The sequence below is a fragment of the Myotis brandtii genome, unplaced genomic scaffold (assembly GCF_000412655.1).
Source record: "Myotis brandtii unplaced genomic scaffold, ASM41265v1 scaffold555, whole genome shotgun sequence".
NCBI lineage: Eukaryota > Metazoa > Chordata > Mammalia > Chiroptera > Vespertilionidae > Myotis > Myotis brandtii.
This window is the reverse complement of record NW_005370065.1, coordinates 583,473-603,771: the sequence shown is the minus strand read 5'-3', so window position 1 is coordinate 603,771 and position 20,299 is coordinate 583,473. Positions and strand designations below refer to the sequence as shown.

The 20,299-nt window shown below is 51.7% G+C and overlaps 4 protein-coding genes across 8 annotated transcripts in view; 1 reads left to right on the top strand and 3 right to left on the bottom strand.

Annotated features, from left to right (window-relative positions):
* EIF3I (eukaryotic translation initiation factor 3, subunit I) overlaps positions 1-7,166 on the bottom strand; it is an 8,817-nt gene extending 1,651 nt beyond the window's left edge. The window contains exons 1-7 of the mRNA XM_005878341.2: positions 7,079-7,166; positions 6,892-6,984; positions 3,777-3,864; positions 3,418-3,483; positions 2,434-2,583; positions 2,226-2,353; positions 92-202 (exon numbers count right to left, since the gene is read on the bottom strand). Coding sequence (XP_005878403.2) covers positions 92-202; positions 2,226-2,353; positions 2,434-2,583; positions 3,418-3,483; positions 3,777-3,864; positions 6,892-6,984; positions 7,079-7,081 — 639 coding nt within the window. The 5' untranslated portion in view covers positions 7,082-7,166. The remainder of the gene's footprint in view (positions 1-91; positions 203-2,225; positions 2,354-2,433; positions 2,584-3,417; positions 3,484-3,776; positions 3,865-6,891; positions 6,985-7,078) is intronic.
* Positions 7,135-20,299, top strand: part of TMEM234 (transmembrane protein 234) — a 24,976-nt gene continuing 11,811 nt past the window's right edge. The window contains exons 1-5 of one of the 5 annotated variants that reach the window (XM_014549513.1): positions 7,135-7,215; positions 7,529-7,680; positions 8,338-8,404; positions 11,155-11,247; positions 14,028-14,131. In XM_014549513.1, the coding sequence (XP_014404999.1) occupies positions 7,152-7,215; positions 7,529-7,680; positions 8,338-8,404; positions 11,155-11,247; positions 14,028-14,110 (459 nt within the window). In that variant the 5' untranslated portion in view covers positions 7,135-7,151 and the 3' untranslated portion in view covers positions 14,111-14,131. Of the gene's footprint in view, positions 7,216-7,528; positions 7,681-8,337; positions 8,405-11,154; positions 11,263-11,425; positions 12,138-14,027; positions 14,132-20,299 lie in introns of those variants that run through there. The other 4 variants (XM_005878342.2, XM_014549515.1, XM_005878343.2 and 1 more) reach the window with 4 other exon arrangements.
* Positions 12,320-17,465, bottom strand: DCDC2B (doublecortin domain containing 2B). The gene is made up of 9 exons (XM_005878344.2): positions 16,890-17,465; positions 16,292-16,343; positions 15,803-15,879; positions 15,419-15,550; positions 14,974-15,120; positions 14,826-14,865; positions 13,731-13,866; positions 12,760-12,854; positions 12,320-12,487 (listed from the first exon to the last, which is right to left on the bottom strand). The coding sequence occupies exons 1-9, from the start codon at positions 17,138-17,140 to the stop codon at positions 12,392-12,394; spliced, it is 1,026 nt and encodes a 341-aa protein (XP_005878406.1). The 5' UTR covers positions 17,141-17,465; the 3' UTR covers positions 12,320-12,391.
* IQCC (IQ motif containing C) lies at positions 17,551-20,279 on the bottom strand. Its single transcript, XM_005878345.2, is given in 6 exon segments — positions 17,551-17,993; positions 17,996-18,611; positions 18,731-18,849; positions 19,308-19,557; positions 19,777-19,920; positions 20,194-20,279. Coding segments are annotated over 6 exon segments (1,302 nt in total). The 5' UTR covers positions 20,236-20,279; the 3' UTR covers positions 17,551-17,862.

The window sequence follows — 20,299 nt, the reverse complement described above, 5'->3', positions numbered from 1 at the left end:
GTGGGGAGAAGGGGGGTAGAATCTGTAAAAGGAGACTTCCTGGGGGAAGTTGGGCAAGTTGAGCTCTGCCAGACCCCTTGCCCAGGCTCACCTTGGCTGTGTTGTCTTTGGATGCAGTGACAAACATGGTCATGTCCCTGGATAACTGGATGTCATTGATCTGCCGGGAGTGCTCCTTAACATTCACCAACACCTCTCCAGACTGGGAAGGAAAAAGAGTGAGCCTGACCAGACCCAGCCCCACTAGCCCCATTACTCAGCCAGGATTTACACTGCTTCCTGTCCCATCAAGGGGACCACAGGTCTTGGTTGGGACTGCCTTTGTACCCCTGAATCAACATATACTCCCTCTCCCAAGCCCAAGCCTACATCCTCACCTGGCCCATGTGTTCAAGTTTCATAAACACTGCTAGTCCATCTAGGAAAACACATGCTTATGGCGACAAATCCATGGATCTATTAGCTAATCATCACATTATAATGGTAGAGCAGTTCCCATTTGTCCCTTTTTTTCAACGTAGTTATTGTACAGCTACTAATTGCCAGGCACTGTGCCAAGCACTTACCAACATCTTCCTTCATTTAATCCTCACAACAATCCTATGAAGTGGATACTTTAACGGAAATTTTAAAAGGGATACACTAAGTTCAGAGAGGTGGTATGACTGGGAGATCAGGCAAACAGTACGAGGCAGAGGGCCCCAGCTTCTCCCTGTCCCCTGCCAGGGGCTGGGTTACAGTCCACGAGGACTGCCCTGTCTGCCTTCTCTTAGGTCTTCTCAAGGGGCCATTTCATCTGTTTTCCCTTCCCACAACCTGCTAGACTGTGGTAGTACAAAGAGCAGAGTTGAGTCTATCCTTAAATGTACTTCTCTGTGCCTCAATTTCTCTATCTAGAAAACAAGGGTGCTAAAAGCCCGCTGCACATGGTCACTGTAAGGATATTGGGACTATGATTTAGTGGACTTTGTTGTGACAGGTGCCTGGCATATGTCCTGTAAACATTTGTTAGATGACTGGAAGGCCTTAAGCATTGTGCCTCACACTTAGCAGATCCTCAAAAAATATTCATTTCCTTAATTATTTTTATCTATTCTGAGGGAAGAATATATTTTTGTACCATCTATTTGGGCACATCGTAGGGATGTATCTGTCTCCTACATTTTGGGAAACATACACCAGCGTTACAGTCTGGCCTACCTCGGGGCACAGATCAGCTCCACTTTCGCCAGCATCAAGCATCATTTATGCCTTTGACCTGGGTTCCAGTTTCCTTCCTGCAGGCAGGCCTGGTGCCTAGTGGACCAGTCAGTGCTTGCTGAGTGACTGACAAACCTTTATGGCATTACATTCCAGCATTCACCAGGAATGGAAGTACCTGAATCAGAAATCTCAGACAGCCTGGGTTTTATCCTTTCTTCCCCCGACCCATTTCATCCTCATCAGTCACCCTTAACTATCTCTTGACCGTTGAGTACCCCATATCTTCATGGCTATTGCTTAGTTCAGGTCCATTCTCCAAACTGTAGCCTGCAAAAGCTTTTTAAAGAGGAACTCTGATCATCACTAACCATTTAAAGATATCCCACTCTCTAACGGAAAATCACGCCTTAATTCCTGATGCTCAAATCTAGTCCCTGACAAAAAAATAAAATTAAATAAACAAAACTCTGTCCACCTTCCCAATACCACATTCCGGTGATACCAGACTCCATTTCCTGAAGAACCCGTACACTCCCTTTCATTCTGTGCCTGTGTCTGCTACTCCTTTTGCCCGGAATGTACTTCTCTTCCTGTGTGACGCTCCATTTGTTCTCCGTTACTTAATGTTTGTGCCACCTCCTCTGTGAGAGGGCGTTTTCTGCATTTGACTGAGACCTCTATGGTGGCATAACTCACAATCTGACTCGTGCTGGCTGTTTGCCAGTCTGTCTCCCCTGGGACAGGGCCCTGAAACTCAGAGATAGCAGTAAAATACTTAGTTGTGATCATTATTAACAGATCCTGAGAACTAAGTAACAAGTTTTTCAAATACCTAATATTATTAGATTCTTGAAACATTTTATGATAAACAGGCTCAGGGAAGTTATGTAACTTACCCAAGATCGCACAGCTCAAATGGGTAAAGTCTGTATTTAAGTCCAACCCTCGTTCTTAACCACTGTGCAATCCTGCCTCTTGTAGGGAATCATTCTGGTGGGCACGGGCCCCAGCCAGCCACTTACCTTGGCACTATACTGGTTGAGCTCTCCATTCTCATGGCCCGCAATGATGCACTCCCCTAGGGGTCCCCAAACGGCACTGGTGATCTTGGAGTCATTGCAAGGGATCTTCATGTAGGGCTCATTGCTGTCTGTGGGGCAGCAGATGTCAGGCCGTGTGCTTTGGAGTTGCACCCTTCACCTCAACCCCAAGCCTAGGCCCCGTCCTTACCAATCTGGCTCGGATCCCGCAGGTCAAAGAAGCTCACAAAGCACTGGTAGCCCATCTGCTTGTCCGTGGAGAACATGATGATATTGCCTCCAAAGTCAAAGCCACAGGTCCGGACAGCTGAATTGGTCTTGAGTAGAGCCAGCTGCTTCCCTGGGGACAGACAGAGCCTGAGCCACCCCTTGCCTATTGCCATAACAGGGAGGAGACTACCCCTGCCTATCATCATTTCTCACTGTTTCTCCTGCTCTAGTGGCTCTAACCCACCATCCTCCTCTTCCTCACTGCTATGCTTTGGCTCAAGTCTCAACTTTTCCCCATAGTCTCTCCTCAGACATCCTGCTCACGAGGCACTGCTCATAGTGGAGTGCACGACACCTGTCTCCTCCTCAGAATGCGCTCCTCCACAGCAAAGACCTAATTTCTCTGCATGTCCCCAGTGCCCAGCGAACTGGCACAGAACTGGGTGCCCAGTAAATACTTACTAGACCGAGGAGCTTAATAGCATCCCATCTTTAGTCTCAGTTCTTCCAAGATTCCCCACTGCCACCCGAGCTTGCTAAAAGTTACCCCAGACCACTCTTCCCTGCTCTTACAGAACATGCCAAGTCTTACAGAACAAAGCTAAGCTCCTGACTTTGGCATTCAAGGCCTGTTCTGGTCCTACTCTGCCCCATCTGCTCCACTGTCTTATTTCAGTCTCCAAGAAGCAGGAACTCCACGAGATCAGTTTACTTGGACATGACCCTTGCCATGCTTTTATTCCTGCATGTGTCAGAGTGATGAACTCTTTCTCATCCTTTAAGTGTCTGCTCATATGACATTTGCCTTGGGAGATCTTCCTAAGCTGCTCCCATCCTATTCCAGGCAGTCAGTTGCCCCCCTTCCATTCTCCCCCCTCCTCCCCACACCCCCAGAACTCGTTTGCTTAAACAGTACACTGTAGGTCCTCACTCTTTGCTAAAAAAGTGAATGATCCAGACTTACCCGTTTCACAATCCCAGAGACGACAGCTGTTGTCAGCTGAGCCGGTGAGGACATGCTTGGTGTCCCCTGAAGAAGGTGTTAAGAAACATGACCAAGTTCACCTGAGCCCAACTCAATCACTTCCCTGTTCAGCTCTAGAGAGCCCTTCTTCCTCTCTTACCTCAGAGCACTCTAACCTTCTCAACTAGAAATGGAACTTGTCCTAAATGTTCCCCCAACCAGTGAACAGACCGGGGAATAGGAGGCAGGTATTATTCTCGAGACCCACAATCGTACCCCAAATTCCCAGCTCCAAGTCAATAGCCTCTCTATTGCTGGCAGACTCTGGGAACATAAACTCAGAGCAAAGACAAGGATACAGTCAGCATCTACACACCACACAGCTCCAGTATGGCCCATGTAGGTGCCCAGCCTCTCCCCATTCACAGAGTACCACACATTGACAATCTGGAGGAGCCAAAGATAATGTGTCAGGATAGCACACACTCAGGCAGAGTGATGGCTTCCTATTTTGCCCCAGGAACCCTCAGCAGCCTCTAGCCAGGTCAGATTTGGCCCTCTCCTGCTCATCTCTTGGGAACTGGCAGATTGCTGGCAAAAAGATCAACTCCTGGATTCTCCTCCTCCCGGAAGGTAAGTGGCAGGGGAGTCAGGAGGCTTCCAGCCCTCCCCCAGACTCCTAAACCCTCGAAGAAAAACAGCTTTGCCCTAGCCAGCTTGGCTCAGTGGATAGAGCGTCAGCCTGGGGACTGAAGGGTCCCGGATTCGATTCCGGCCAAGGGCACATGCCTGGGTTTCGGGCTCGATCACCAGTGGGGAGTGTGCAGGAGGCAGCCGATCAATGATTCTCTCTCATCATTGGTGTTTCTATCTCTCTCTCCCTCTCCCTTCCTCTCTGAAATCAATCAAGAAATATATTTAAAAAAAAAGAAAAAAAAAAAAAGAAAACAGGAGATTTGGTGTTCGGTCCAAGTGGGAGCTGCTGGTAGTAGTGAAGCCTGGGTTTCAATCCCTGCTCTGCCACTATCTCACTGTATTCTCTCAAATACAGCGTTTCTCCTCTCTGAACTTCAGTTTTCCCATCTGTAAAATGGCCATGACAATAATGCCTTCTTCAAAGGATAGTTGTGAGGCTATTCCAATAAAATGATGTCTAAGGAATTTAGAATAAAAGTGGCTAACATTCAAGAGGCACTCATTAGCATCAGGTTCTGTGCTTCAGTGTTTACTTGAATGATCTCATTTAATTCTAAAGACAACCCCACCAGGGAGGTGCTACTAGTACCCATATTTTACGTAAAGGGAAACTTGAAGTTTAGAAAGGTTAAATGACATCCTCAAAGTCACACTGCTGGTGGATGCAGGAGTTAGGATTCAAATCAAGTCTGTTTGGCTTCAGAGGCCCCAGGATTAGCCACTACTATTCACTTTCTCCATATGGAGGTACCGGAGTAGGATAGTAAGAAGCTAAGGAAATTCTTGGGCAAGTGGAATGGGGGAACTGAAACAAGAAAGTTAAACAAGGCCCAACAGCTTGGGCAGCTTACAGCCAGCTTGTGATTGCAAGACCTTATCTTCCCTAACCAAGGACACCTGAGAGCTAATGGTTTATACCTCTCCTCCCCAACCAGAAAATACATAGCTTCAATTACATACAATAGCTTAAAACACATAGCCTGGGGAAACAGAGAACAAAGGCCCAAATAATGCCATTTGTGCCAGCTAACCCCAAAAACAGAGGAGGTTGGGGAACAAGTAACAAAAATCCCATTAAAGCCAGATAGAGGTAAGATAAAAGTTAAACAGACCAATAACCCAAAACTCCCCTCTACACTCAGTTTAATGCATCGCCATATTAAAAATGCACCTGGAAAGCTGATGAATATTCTACTGAAACTGTAAGGTCTGGGGCTGGGAAAATAGGGTCTTTCCTGATCCCACCAGCTGAGTTGGACAAAACAACCCAGAACGGCCGAGTCACATCCTGCTGGACAATGGCTGCCATCCTGGGACCCACCAGAGCATCCTGTTGTGCTGATGGCCAATAAATAACCACCGGAGACTTCTCAAGATGGCCAGGGTGCAGCTGCACCAACTTCCCGCTCATCAATCACCCGCCACAAGCTACCTCAGATAAACCTGATTGGTCCAACAGCAGCATAAAAAATCTCTGCCAGGCATAGGCGGGTGTGACTCCCCCCGGCCTGCACCCCCAGACCGTGGGACCTCACCTGAGAGCTTCCAATAAACGCGATATTTTGCTCTTACCCTGCTTGTCTTGGTCAATTTATTGGCTTTGGTCAGATTAAATCTTACATCTCAGATTAAACCTTACATTAAACCTAACAGAAACCTTCCCCTAAGATCCTCACCCTCAGAACATAAAAAGCCCTCAGGACAAAGACTCAATGGGGGCTTGCTCTGGAGCACACCCATGTCTCTTCCTGGGCATGAACTTTTTATTTCTTTTTAAAAAAATGTTGTTATTGATTTTAGAGAGAGAGGAAGGGAGAGGGATAGAGAGATAGAAACATCACGAGAGACAAACATCCATGGGCTGCCTCCTGAACGCCCCACTGGGGATAGAGCCCCCAACCCCGGCATGTGCCCTGACAGGGCATCAAACCCGTGACCTCTTGGTCCATCAGTGGATGCTCAACCACTGAGCCACCACGACCCGGCTGAACTTTTAATTTCTAAGGGTCCCCAGGAGACTTGCAGCCAGGGCAGCGGCTCACCCCCTGATCCTATCTCCAAGGCCCCCCTTTCCTCCCACTTTCTAGTGAGCGAGCAGCAGCCTGCCTTGGCTCACTTCTTCCCTGGAACATAGCTAGAGAGCCAAAGCAGAGCACCACCTAGGCTCTCCCCTGTTGTTTCTTCTTTTGCTTCGCTGCCCCCAGCATGAATAAACATATTCTCAAACCCATCTGGTCTCGTGTGGTGAAATCTTTCCTACAGTCTAGGCCAGCCTGAGGGCAGGCCTGCTCCGGGCCCGGCCTTCAGTAACTACTTCATAAAAGGCAGTCGTGTGAGGGGCTGTTTGCATTCTTCTGGGCAGGCCGGGGCCCAGAGACCTGACTGAAATAAGACCAGGGACGTCTCCATTAGGTCCCATGTGTCCCTCGCTGCCCAAGGATCCGCCTTCCCCTCTACAAGTGGCTTCCCTATCCTGGCAGCACAGTTCAGTTCTTCCCCAGAGGGGTCTCCTCCCGGCCCCTGGACGAACTGCCTCCTCGTCCCGCCCCTTCACCACGGGTCTCTGGCTTTGCTTCCTCCTTCCACCAACAATTGAGTTCTAGCCCACCTTTCCCGGTAGAATGGGCTGGTCGTTCCCCACTTCTTAGAACGGGGTTCTCTTCGGGTCCCCGCTCGCGGCAGAACTGGCGTGTCCACCCATCACCCAGGCGAAATGACCGCGCCCCTCCCGGCCCCCTCAGAAGGGTCACGCCCGCCAGCCCTCGGGACGCAGCTCACAGGGTCCTTGGCCACCGTGAAGAGGAGGTCGCCCTCGCGGTTGTACTTAATCTGCGTGATGGACCGCTCATGGCCCTGCAGCAGGATCGGCTTCTGTGGGGACAGGACAGGGGTGTCAGCGCCCAGAATCCGCACTCGCCCCCGCCCCGGCCCCCCACGGCAGCATCTCCCACTCCGTGGAACTCACCATCCCCGCGGTGACACCAGGAAAAAAGCAACGTGACTAGGACCGGAAGACGCTTTGGCTCCACTTCCGGTTTATGGGTCTCCGCCCTTTCAATCCCGGAAGTGGAAGGTGCGGCGTTGCCATGGCGGCGTCTCTCGGTGTGTAGGCGGCCCATCCCCTTTGTGGGCTTCTCACATCCACTCCCCGCCCATCTGAGCCCCTCACCCCGGAGTTCCTGTCCCCCTCTCCACGTTCCTCACCCGCTCAGACCCCCGCTACAGCCCCAAACCCCGGCTCCTGGGTCCATCTCCCCGGCTTCCGGGTCTGCCCTCCCCGCCAGTCGCACCCGGGGCGTCCGGGAGCGGAGGGGGCTTTGGGGGCGGCGAGCTAGGGATGGGGGGCCGGAAGCTGGCTGGGCCCGGCGCGCGGCCGTTTGGGGGCGGGGAGAGGCTCACTTGCCGCTTCGTCCAGGGCAGGTGCTGGCTCTGGTGCTCGTGGCCGCGCTGTGGGGCGGCACCCAGCCGCTGCTGAAGCGGGCCTCCTCCCGCCTGCAGCACGTCCACGAGCGGACCTGGCTCCGGCAGTTGCTGCAGGAGATGAAGACCCTCTTCCTCAATATTGAGGTGCGTCTGTGAATGACCTCTGAAGTCAATAAAAATATTAAAAAAAAAAAAAAGTCAAAGAAAAATATCCTCGGGTGAGGATGAACAGAGGGAAGTCTTGGGGTTCACATTGTCCCTGGGGAGGGAGGATAAGGAAGGCCGTGGGGGATTTCCTCTGACCGCAGCACTGCCAGTCTAGGTTTGTGGAAAAGAGAAGACACACAGCCACCTCTCAGGGCTGAGGGCCGAGAGAGGTGCAGATCAAGTGCTGCATGAGTTTGGAGGAAGGGGCTGGAGCCAGGGGAAGTGCAGGATGGGGAGGATGCGAACTAGCGGGGCTGAGGGAGAGGGCATTCAGGGCAGAGGCACAGGGTTCAGTCCGGAACTTCCCCTCTGCCTCCCGCACTCGGGGGAGGATGCCTGCAACAGCTTGTTTCCATGAGTGAAGGCGAGCCCACTGTCTCTGGTTTTCTCTGTGCACCCTCTTCTCAGCTGCAGGGGCACAGCCGGCTGGTTATGCGTACACTGCGGGCACGGGGGCTGGTTTTCGGAGGGCTTAGTGCTCCCTGGGTCCTTACAGCATTCCTCCCTCCGAGGAAAGGCTTATCTAGAAGCTCAAAGAAGGCAGTGCTGCTCAGTCATGCAATCACACTGACTTTGGATTTCTTCTGTTTCCAGTACCTGGTGCCCTTTTTCCTCAACCAGTGTGGCTCCCTTCTCTACTACTTCACCTTGGCATCAACAGGTGGGTCTCTGGCTTAGAACTGCTGTGCTTTGAGTCACTTTGGGGAGAGTGCCTGCAACACCTTGTTTCCATGAGTGAGGGTGAGCCCACCATCTCTGGTTTTCTCTTTGCACCCTCTTCTGTGAGCCGTAGGGGCACAGTGGGCTGCTTATGAGTACACTGACAGGCGCTCAGGTTGGTTTGAAGCCTGGCAGTTTTGTGCAGCAGCAGAGGAAAAAGGAGGGTTCATTTTGCAACTTATTTTATCTGTCTTTGTCCCACATAGCATGTCAGCGTAGAAGGATTTGAAGCCATATGTTTGTTACCTAAAGTTTATGCTTTTGAACTTTGCTATGAGAAGTCTCCCTGTTGTAGCTTCACCTCCCCCGGAGGCTCACCAGGCCCTCCAGGGACTTGAGGGGAGTTTGGGCCCCAAGTAACTTTGGGGAACCCCTCAGAAACCGTGGGTGAGGGGATAGGCTAACCTCCAGACCTGCCACCTCGGCTTCAGCTAGAGCCACTCTACTTGCATCTGTTTTACATTTTGAGCTTCTCATAAAGCTTCATTTTAAAAATATATTTTTCATTGATTTTTAGAGAGGCAGAGTGAGAGAGAAACACTGATGTGAAAGTGAAACATCGATCAGCTGCTTCCTGCACACACCCTACCAGGGATTGAGCCCACAACCCGGGCATGTGCCCTGACCAGGAATCAAACCGGCAACCTTTTGATGTATGGGACAATGCCCAACCAACAGAGCCACACCAGCCAGGGGTCATAATGCTTCATTTAAAAGAAAGTTTGAATGCCTCTGGCACTCCCCGGGGCCCAAGAATGCTAAACCCTCTGGCCCGCTGATTGCACGTCGCCATTTACCAAATTTTGAGCAAATTGCAGCTTTAGGATCTGATTCTCATCATCTACTCTACCTCTATCCTTTAACATCCGCCCATTCTAATAATCAGAATAGTGATCACTATTAAGCATCTACTTTATCCAGGGACTATACATGCATTATCATATTTCATCTTACAAGATAACATCTGTTGTAAGATGTTCCCTTGCTATCACTGTTTTACATGTGGGGAACAGGCTCAGCGTGTCTGTGTGACTTAACCAAGATTACATAGGGAAACCAATGTCTGCCTCACTCCAGTGCCCTTGCTGCTCCATTGGCCATGTTGCTTCCCTCTCCCATCTACTGTTGCAGACCAGTCCTTAGCAGCCATGGCATCCAGTGGAAGGTGTGTCAACCAAAGGAAGCAGCTCTGAGTAGGTAGTTGTGCCAGTTTCTTGGATGGATAATGCTGTAGTGGGGCCTTGGAGGGGATGAGGAGCAAGACAGTTCTTTCCTCCTCTACCTGGAGCAGGTGAGGCCTGGGAGTGCTGGGAAAGAATGTTGTAAGGAGCCCACATGAGCATCCCAGTCTGCCTGGCAGTTGTGAATCTTGTTGTCAACAAGTAACTCAGCTTCTGATTTATCCATTAGTGTTTTGTTTTGGTAGTGTGTGACAAGAACACTTAACATGAGATTTACCATCTTAGTAAATTTTAAGTGTACAAAATTAAGTTAATAACATTTTAAGTTAACAGTGTTATTAACTCCATTAGTCTTTTTCCAGTTTGTTTATTGGGAGTCAGTTCCTTGGAACTTCAAAACTAAGGAAGGGATCCTGAGCTCTGGTGACCTCTACATAAAGTCCAACCCTGTCTTTTTCTCTTCCTTAACTCCATAAGGCCTGAGCCTGAGCTGAAACAGAAACAAAATGTGCTTCAGCCGCTGTTTTGGGTTGTTCATATCCATTAGTTTAGTAAGGGACAGCTTTGGAGTTAGGCAGACCTTGGTTTAAATCCTCAATGTGCCTCAATTTATATGACTTTTTAAAAAAATATATATCTTTATTGATTTCAGAGACAGAGAGGGAGAGAGATAGAGAGATAGAAATATCAATGATGAGAGACAATCATTGATCGGCTGCCTTCTGCACACCCCCTGTGAGGGATTGAGCCTGCAACCCAGGCATGTGCCCTTGACCAGAATCGAACCTGTGACTCTTCAGTTTGCCGGCTGACACTCTATCCACTGAGCCAAACTGGCCAGGGCTGTGTGACCTTTTGGAGCCTTGTTTCCTTTATCTGTGCAAAGACATTATAATGCTCTTCTTGCAGTGTTGTTTTGAAGATTAAGTGAGATATATACACAATGCACCTAGCACATAATATGTGCTGAAAAAATGTTTGGTAGGTGTTATTGCAGTCATTCTGCTGCATCCTTTGAGTTTTGGGTGCCTGTCTGGCCCGATGTCCTTGAGGTCTGCAGAGATCTCATACTTATCAGCAAACCAGGGTGGTCCCATACCTTGTAGCTCAGGTCTTCATGCTGGAATCCTGAGAGAGCAAATTTGGAATCAGGAAACCTGGGTTTGAATCCTGAGCTTTACTGTGACTTCATCTGAGATACGGAGTCATGAGATACGTTTTTAATAAAAGCTGTCTAGCCCTGACTGGTGTGGCTCAGTTGGTAGTTGGTTGGGCATCATCCTGTGCACTGGTTTGATTCCTGGTCAGGGCACATGCCTGGGTTGTGGACTCAATATCCAGTAAGGGGGTGTGCAGGAGGTAGCCAATGTTTCATCTACCTCTTCCTCTCTCTCTAAAAATCAATTAAAAAAAAAAAAGCCTGTCTTGATGATAAAATGAAAGTGCTTTGTGCTTAGAAAGACATTTTTTTTGCATCTCAGTGATTTTTTTTTTTAATTTGATCATTCAGATCTAACTCTAGCTGTGCCCATCAGTAACTCCCTGTCCATCATCTTCACACTGATTGTTGGAAAGGTCCTGGGAGAAGATATTGGTGGAAAACGTAAGTCAGGCCACTGTAAGTGTGGGAAGCAGCTACTTGGGCCTTGACACCCCTGTGTCAGTTCTTTTCCAGAGCCATCACCCATGGGCGGGTGAGGAAAGGACCTTCCCCCAGCCCTGCACCAGTTCCTATGGCATGGCTGGGCTTAGAGCCCCTCGATTTCTATCCATTATCCCAGGAACATTTGCAGGCATGGTGCTCACTACGGCAGGAATTACACTCTGCATCACAAGCTCAGTGAGCAAGACCCAGGGACAACCGTCTGCCCTTTGAGTGGGCCAACGCCACCCTTCAGCTCTGCTCTCTCCAGGAAGCCCCGTGGGCCATGAGGTGCAGGCGATGGACCTAGCACTTCCATCTGAGCCTCAGCTTCCTCATCTCTTATGGGGATAATTACTACCTCGAGGATCACAATAAGAGAACAAGAGTGAAAGGGTTTTGTAGCATTCAAGAGCTGTTCAAGGGCTAGGATTTAGCACAAGAAACTTCACACTCAACCTCAGCAACCTGTGGGCCCCAGCAGCTCTCTTCCTGCTGTCAGATGACACCCCTAGCCCGGCGACTGTCACTATGGTCTGTTCTGACTCTCACAGCAGCAGGGTCAATGGACTTCAGAGCCCCAGCTGCACTGCGAGGGCCAGCTCTAGTCTTTAAGCCAGAAATGCAAACAGGAGGCCTCCAGGACTCAGAACGCCTTGGCTACCAGTAGGGGGAACTGAGGGGAGGGAGGTGCCTCAGAATGGCAGATGTAGGGGAGATAACTGTCTGTTAGCCTTGCATGTCTGCCCCTCTCAAATAGATAAGACACCTGTGAGCCCCAGCACTGCCTAACCAGCGTTTGGCGTAATGCCTGGCGAGTAGTAGCCCGTAATAAATCTATAGTAAACAGACGAGGTTAGTATTCTTTTATTGTGACAGACCCACTCCCAAGTTTGTGGTCTCTCCCAAGCTCAGTTGGCTACTCCTTTCTCTGGCCAGAGAATCCCATAGGAAGTTACCTGTGGCCAGGGCTACTCTGCTCAGCAAGCAAAGGAAGACGGGGCTGTGAGTTTAGAAGCAGAAGACTGGGGAGGGGCTGAGGGGGCTGAGGATAAAATGTGGCTGCAGAGTGGTGGTCCCCGGTTCCTGGCTGGGGCTGTGGCTCTCAAGATGAAGGAGCAGGGTCTGAGGTGGAGATAGCTGCCCCAGCTCCAGGCTGGCTTTCCAGGGGCAGGGCCTCTTCCACTATCTGTGCTGTCCTCTGGAGGAGGAGGAAAGCCATACAGAGTGGACCATTAGCATCCCACGTCCAGTGTCCAGCCCTCAGCCGAGTGTCCCAATCCCAGGAAAGGAAGAGACTTTAGAAATTAGGATTTGCCTCTCATTTAACAAGGTAGGAAGTGGGCTCTGAGAGGTTAGGAGATCTGCTCAGAGTCACAGGGGGAAGAACTGATCCTGGGACTCAGGGCTGACAGTCTCTATCCAGCTCAGAACCCCTCCTGTCCCAGCACACTGCTTCCAGCCCCAGCCCACCTGATCCAAGGGCTCCTCTGTCCAGGTGTCTGTATCATCTGCTACTTCCTGGGCCCCTTCTGTTTCTTTCCTTGGGTGGGGAGCCCCATACACTCCTGATGAGGGGACAACATTGGCTGATGCTCAGGCTGAGCCCTGAACATTCTTTCCCTTAATCTTCTCTACCAGTCCCTTCCCCTCCCCTGAGCCTTGCTGCTCATTACCTGGAGGATGGCAGGGTGCTTCAGAAGCAGGACTTTGGCCCCCACCCCCGTCCTTTCCAAATCCCACCCCTGAAGACTCATTTCTTTGAGTTTCCATGTACTTCTTTCCATATGCCAAGTCCTTGTAAAGAGACAAGGGACTGGCCCTGGCTGGGTAGCTTGATTGGTTGGAGCATCATCCGTTCACCAAAAGGCTGTGGGTTTGATTCCTGATCAGGGCACATATTTAGGTTATGGGTTCCATCTCTGAATGGGGACGGGAGGCAACCAATTGATGTTTCTCTCTCATATCAATGTTTATTTCTCTCTCTTTCCCTTCTGCTCTCTAAACATCAATAAAAAACAAATCCTCGGCCCAGCTGGCATGGCTCAGTGGTTGAGCATTGACCTATGAACCAGGAGGTCGCGGTTCGATTCCCAGTCAGGGCACATGCCTGGGTTGTGGGCTCCATCCCCAGCGTGGGGCACGCGGGAGGCAGCCCACCAGTGATTCTCTCTCATCATTGATGTATCTGTCTCCCTCTCCCTTCCTCTCTCAAATGAATTAAAACAAACAAACAAAACAAACAAATCCTCAGGTGAGGCTTAATAGAGACAGACAGACAGACAAAGGGACTGGATATGCACATGGGAGACAGCTCTGCCGAGGTCAGGGCTAGCTCTGTACCTGGGCATTCTGCCCCCATGGACCATCCCCACAGCAGCAGGGACCTCCCCTGTTCCAGTGAGAAGGTGGCTGAGAAGAGTCTCAGTCCAGGGCCCCCTCACCTGATGGGAATGAGAGCGCGGGGAGCATGCTTCTTGGCTGAGTAGCCTGTGGGGGTCTGGCATAGAAAGCAGATGGCTCAATTTGGCTTGGTTTCTTTGGAGAGAGTTGGGTTGTGTGTGTCCTGTGGCCATGGGCCTGTAGAGGGAACACAGTGCTTGGGCCACAGGTACTGTTGTTCTTACCTTCTCTACTCCCAGTCCAGGCTTGAATGCCCTGGTGCCTGTGGTAGCTTGGAGAGGAGATGCTGTCCATCTTCATAGCCTGCATCCTCCCTCCCTGCTCCCTCTTCCCATCAGGCTGCCTTATCCAAGAACAGAGTAGCTGGTGCCTGGCACTCAAGAAGCCCAGGGAGCCCCAGCTGGTTTGGCTCAGTGGATAGAGCGTCGGCCTGTGGACTGAAGAGGCCTGGGTTTGATTCCTGGTCAGAGCACATGCCTGGGTTGTGAGCTCGATCCCCAGTGCAGGGTGTGCAAGGAGGCAGCCGATCGATGATTCTCTCTCATCATTGATGTTTCTCTCTCTCTCTCTCTCTCTCTCTCTCTCTCTCTCTCTCTCTCTCTCTCTTCCTCTTTTCTCTCTCCTCAAATCAGTAAATCTCTCTCTCTCTCTTCCTCTCCCTTCCTCTCTCAAATCAGTAAAAATATATGTATATTAAAAAAAAGAAAGAAGGCCAGCGAAACCAGGCTGAGTCTCCCTAGCCCCCATTGGATGCTCAGTGGCTCAGCTCATGGGAGATAAGCTCCTGTAGACTCTGCTGTGCCAGACATACCACTTCTCTCTGTCAGCACTGAACCTGGTGAGCAGGCGTTAGGTCCAGGAAGTCAGAGTCCTGAAGTTCCTCATAGAGCCTGGATGAGCTGACTTTCCGATCAGGGTCTGGTCTGGCCCCTACCACTCAATTACTGTGTCACCCTGAACAAATTACTTCACTCCTTTGAACTTCAATCTCTCCTCTGGGAAATGGGAATAATCATCTCTTTCACACGATTACTGAGAGGATGCAGTGAGGTAAGGGCAGAGCCTGAGCTGCAGGAGGAGTCAGCCAGTCACTCTCCTTCCTTCCCTCGCTCCCTTTGGCCTCACACGTCACCTACCCCCTGCTTGTGGGGCCTAGCCTTTGGGTCTCGAGGATGCCTGCAATGAAAAAGGAAAGGCTTGTAGTAGGCAGAAGAGGACATGGGGTCAGGGTGTCTTCCTCTGCTCTAACCAGCTATCCCCCCACACCCCCTCACACATACATACCAGCAGCCCCAGGGCAGGGAGGGGTTAGGCACCAGCAGCTCCAGATAGGGGAGGGCCTTGAATTCATCTTCTCCAACAGCCACATAGTAACGGCCACTCACCAGAGCCTCCCTTGCTGACAACGGGAGGCCCTCCAGGGTGCAGAGTCTGGGGGAGAGAGGTGAGCGGAGGACAAGATGCCTCTTCATATTTGGCAGATGATGAGGGGGTGGGTACAGCTATTCCAGGGTATCCTTTGGCTACTGGTCCTCTGGGCACCAGGGCCAGTCACCTAGGCTCTGCCCTGGCTCCAAGAGCTGGGCTGGAGGGGCCTCTGCCCGTGGCACAGAAAGAAATCCCGTTTAGGGAAATGTGCTTTCCTTTTGCCTTTTCATCCTCAAGGACAGTCGAAACCAGCAAAGAGGCTCCCTTTGGAGACTTGGGCTTCTCCAGTCGCCATACTCACTTGCACACAGCCCCACTCTGTAACTTGGCCTTCTCCGTCAGGAGCTTCAGCACCGTTTCCCAGTCCTCGCTGGCAGCCTGGGACAGCTTCAGCCCAAACGGGGGACTTAACAGGTCCCCATTCCTGAACACACTGGGACAAAGAGCAGCCTGGTAAGGGGGAGGGTCCCCAGGACTGCCTACGTGTGAAAGGAAAAAGGGTGGCACAGGGGTCAGAAGATGGTTCAGGAACCAGCCAGTGCATTGGTCCATTTTCACCCATCAAGCATGTTGGACTTTTTATATTCCCACCAGGGACCATGGGCTCCTGGAATAAACCCACTCACATTTTCTCGGTCTCACTGCGACAGAAATGTATGCCCCTGCTCCGGACACGAGCACTTACTGGATATAGCAGGGGGGACCTGCAGGCAGCCTCCATCCAAGGGCCCCGTCACCTGGGTGCTGAGTCACAGGACAACACTAAAACCCAAGTCAGGTGAGAGTTGAGGCCTTTGGTTAGGGTGGGCCCGTCCAAGGCAGGTAGGGTGAGGGAAAGGAACCAGATTGGGGCAGATGCGGCAAAGAGGGATGGTACTGGTCATATCTTCACCAAAGCGTTCTTCTAACTTCCTAAGTCACATTCTCATCACCCCCTGCCCGTGTGTTTTACAGCTCCCTCTTTCCTTTGGGGACCACAGCCTGGAGATAAAGTGAAAGGCTGGGAAGAGAGCAAGGGATAGTGTCTTGAAATCTCACACCCAGGAAGCACAGTAGCTGTTCCAGAGTAGGCGTGGAGACTGCTGCCAGGAGACTGGCAGGTCCTGCCCTTGCCAGGGCCCCTGGCTTCCCAGATGAAATTGGAGGCAATCCCAGGAGGGGTGGGAAGACTTACTGGTAGTCTGCTGCTTTTCCCACCTAGATCCTTCCCTCCAGGGGGCAAGTAGCTGAAAGGACAGATAGGTCACAGGTCATCTTGGGGAGCCTTGTAGATGCCAGAGCTGGGGGCTGGGGCCCAGCTCACCAGCCATCCTTCCCATTGGCACAGTCTGTCATTTCAGTCCAGAAACAGACGCTGGCACTTGAACCTGCCTTAGTGTCCTGAGTCAGGTTGACACAAACCGTAAGATTAAAGGTTGAGAGAAACTAGTTCATGAAACATCCTACTGTATCTCAGAAATTTCCTCATTCGTGAGGAAGAGCCTTTGGTAAAAGGGGCTCAGCCTGCAGGAGCATGTTTTCCTTCTCACAGGCTGGTCCTGTGATGGACAAACATCAGTGTCAGACTTCAACTTGAACTGTGGCTCCACTATTTGTTACTTAACTTCATTGTCTCGATGTCCCCTTTCTAAAGAATGGGGACAAGACCACCCCTTTATAGGGTTGCTGCATTTATAATGTCTAAAGTGTCTGCACATACCTAGTAAGTTCTGCACATGCGCTATTGCTGTTACCTCCCTCCCTACACTCTTTGACCAGCCCCAGCTACTCACTGGAGCTTGCAGAATCGTTCGAAGCCAGCAGCCACATACTGCCCTCCGTTCTGCAGGTCGGCCAGGTCAGTGACAGGGTGGCCATGACAAGGAGTGTATAGGGCACGCACAGCCAGTGAGGCCTGCACAGCTGATGTTACCTCACCGAGGAAGGTCTCCAGGGTGGGGAAGTGGCGGTGAGTGACCACCAGCTGGCGGCCTGGGAAGAAAGGGTCCCCATTCCGGTACACCACTACCCTCTTGGCTGCCATAGTGTGCTCTCAGCTAGAGACGCAGAGCTGTTGCCAGGCAACTAAGGCAGGCCTGGGAGCAGTGCCAGTCAGAGGTGGAGGCCTGCCCTCTCACTCAGGAATGCAGGGAGAGCCTCAGCAGGAACATCTATCGACATTCAGGGTCTCATTCAATCTGCCCTTGCAGGGGCCTCACCAGAGCAGAGAGGGTGTAATCACTATATACAGGAAGATGCTGGGGCTCAGTGAGAGGCAGTGGCAGAGATCACACTGAAATAGATGGCCCAATACTGGGCCGAGGGAGGGCTTCTCAGAATCTCCCTGTCACCTTACAGGGAGGACCAGCTTTGGGGATTATTTCCCAAGGATGGCTAGTCTGCTTCCAGCCAGTTCTGACCACAGGCAGCAAATGAATGCAATGAGGCTCAGAATCCAAGGAAAACCTTTATTTTCCATCAGGTCTCCCCTTCTACTTACCCAGGTAACTCCCCTGTCCTGAAATTTGGATTGAGCCCAGATAAAGGATGAAAGAGTGTCCTTCTCCCTCCTCTCCCTGTACTGGTGCCAACTCTGCTCCAGCTTCTCTTGGCCCCACTGGCCACCAAGAGCCAGGGGCAGGAGGTAGAACTGCTACCGGGGACCTGTCTCCTTGCCCTTTCATATCAGCCCTGGCTCCCCCAGGGTCTAGCCTGCTGGTCCTGTTTCCCACAGCCTGTCCCTCCAGTGGTTCTCTCCTATGCTATCTACCCTGTAGAAGACAGTTTCTCAAGTGGCCTTGATCTCCACGGTCCATTCCTCTGGTTTTTCCATCCTTCAGGGCTAGGCTCATTGGAAGCTCTACCTCTGGAGCTTTTATTACTGGGGGTCTGGCCCTGGGTGGTTTGGTCTTCCAGAGATCCAGGCTACCATGTTCTGCCAAAGTCCCACCCCAGTTGACACGGTCCTCTGAGAGGCCCAGCTCTCGTGGCCTAGCTCTTTGGCAATTAGGCTCTTTGTGGTCTGACCTTCTGGGAGACTTATCTTCAATATTTGGGTCCACACAGAGTGTGGGCAGCTGTGTTCTGGCCTTTCCAGAACAGTGGCCCTTAGGTTTGAGGCCTGTGGGTGTCTGGTCCTCCGGTTTTGTCAGCTGTAGGCAGATTCCTCCAAAGGTCTGTTCCCCAGGATGTGGCTCTTTGGTGAGCCTGTTCTCTATGGCCTGCTTATCTGATGGTGTGGGTAGCTGTGATCCAGCCCTCCTGCGGTTTGGGTCCCTGTACTTGGCCCCAGCAGTGGTTTCATCTGTAGTGGCCAGTCTTTCTGGGGATTTGTGAGGTTGTGATCTGAGCCTCCAGCAAGAGTCATCTGCATGGTCTTGCTCTCCAGTTGTCCTGTCTCTGTAGTACTGGTCTTCCAGTGGGGGGCCTGGTTGTGACCCAGCTCTCTCACAGGTCTGTCCCCCGTGGTCTAACCTTGCCTCTGGGGATCCCAGTGTTTGTTTGAGAATTAGGTACTGTTGGGAAGAGAACAAACACTGTTCCAGGCAGGCCTGCAAGGGCATGGCAGGAGGCTTCTCCCTCACTGCTACCCTTGTCTCTAAATGTGCACAAAGGGCTCCAAGTTAGTGCCTACCTCCTTACGGCTATTGATGGCCTGCTGTATCCACAGCAGCTCCATGGCCAAGTGGCTGCGCTGGTACTGGAGCTCTTGGAGCTCTGTTGGACTGTGGGGCAGTCCTGGACCTGCAGCTTCTGTGAAGGAGGGAGGAATGGGAGAAAGCCTTAAGGTGTAAATCCTGGGCAGTGACCTAGCATTAGACCCTAGCACCCTCCTCCTGCCCACCCACGAGTTGCCCTCAACTAGGCGAAAGGAAGGAGGATGGGGTGCAACTTATCTAGAAAAAGCCTTTCACGCCCTAGCCAGTTTGGCTCAGTGGATAGAGTGTCGGCCTGCAGACTGAAGGGTCCTGGGTTGGATTCCGGTAAAGGGCACATGCCCGGGTTGTGGACTCAGTCCCCAGTGGGGGCGTGCAGGAGGCAGCCAATCAGTGATTCTCTCTCATCATTGATGTTCCTCTCTCTCTCTCCCTCTCCCTTCCTCTCTGAAATCAATAAAAAATATAGTTTAAAAAAAGCCTTTCACTTTTTAGGTGGGAAAGTTGAGGCCCACAGAGGGTCAGGGGCTTGCCCTGATCTAGGCAGAGAGGTACCTGGGTTCTCCATCCTTGGCATAGCTTCAGTCTCCTCTTGGCTGGGTTTCCTGGTTTTCCTGCTTTGCTGATCCCGAAGCCAGGAGCTGTCATCTCTGCGGTGAAGACTTTCTGAGTTTGCTGAGCTCTCTCCGGACTTCTTCAGCATCATCTCTCTCTCAGGCTCCTTACATGGGAAGCAACTCCATAGTTCCTGCTCTGACTTTGGTACCCTCTCTCCAGCTTTCCAGTTCCGATGGGATTTTGCCTTCTGAGAAATCAGAGAGGTATGAGTGCCCCAGGGCTAAACCTCTAAGTATCTGGGTGCCATTAGGCTTACAAGTTGGGGGGAGATTCAGGATTGGGGTGTGGGGAAGTAAGTCTGCTGCTGCCTTTTCCATTGAGAAAAGCTTGTCAGCAGGAAGGGTGGAGTCTACCATTCCTTTGAATCCCCTACCCAGGTCCCTTCTCCTTCTGGGGTGTGCACTACCTGTGGGAGGAACCGGGGCCTGGGAATCCAGCCTTCAGTCCACTGCAGTGTGCCCAGATCACCCTCGATCTCTCGTACAATAGCCTCATACTCTGCTCGGAGACTCTGGAACTGGCGTCGGACCAGGAAACCCCGGACACAGGCCTGGTGGGGAGAGAAAGCCTCATCACTGCTAACGTGGAGGCATCTTCTGGGATTCTCCTGGGGAGGTCACCCCGTGGCCACGGGCAAAGGAGAGGTGACGCTGTGCGCTGGGGCTCCGGGCTGGATCCCCGTCTTAAGGTCCTTCCCACCGTTTCCATGGTCCCCCAAGAGCGTGTGCTGGGAGCGCGTGGGGGCCCCTGGGTCCCAGCCTTCCTCAGGGCGGTATCTCCGAGGTCCCATGGGGGTCATCATGTGCACCCGACCGCCCGGTACCTGCAGCACCACCACCTTCCGAACCAACTGCTCCCACTCCATCTGGGTGTCAACTGCCCCGCGCGGCTGCCGCCGCCTGCCTCGTGCGTCACTAGTCCGCGCCCAG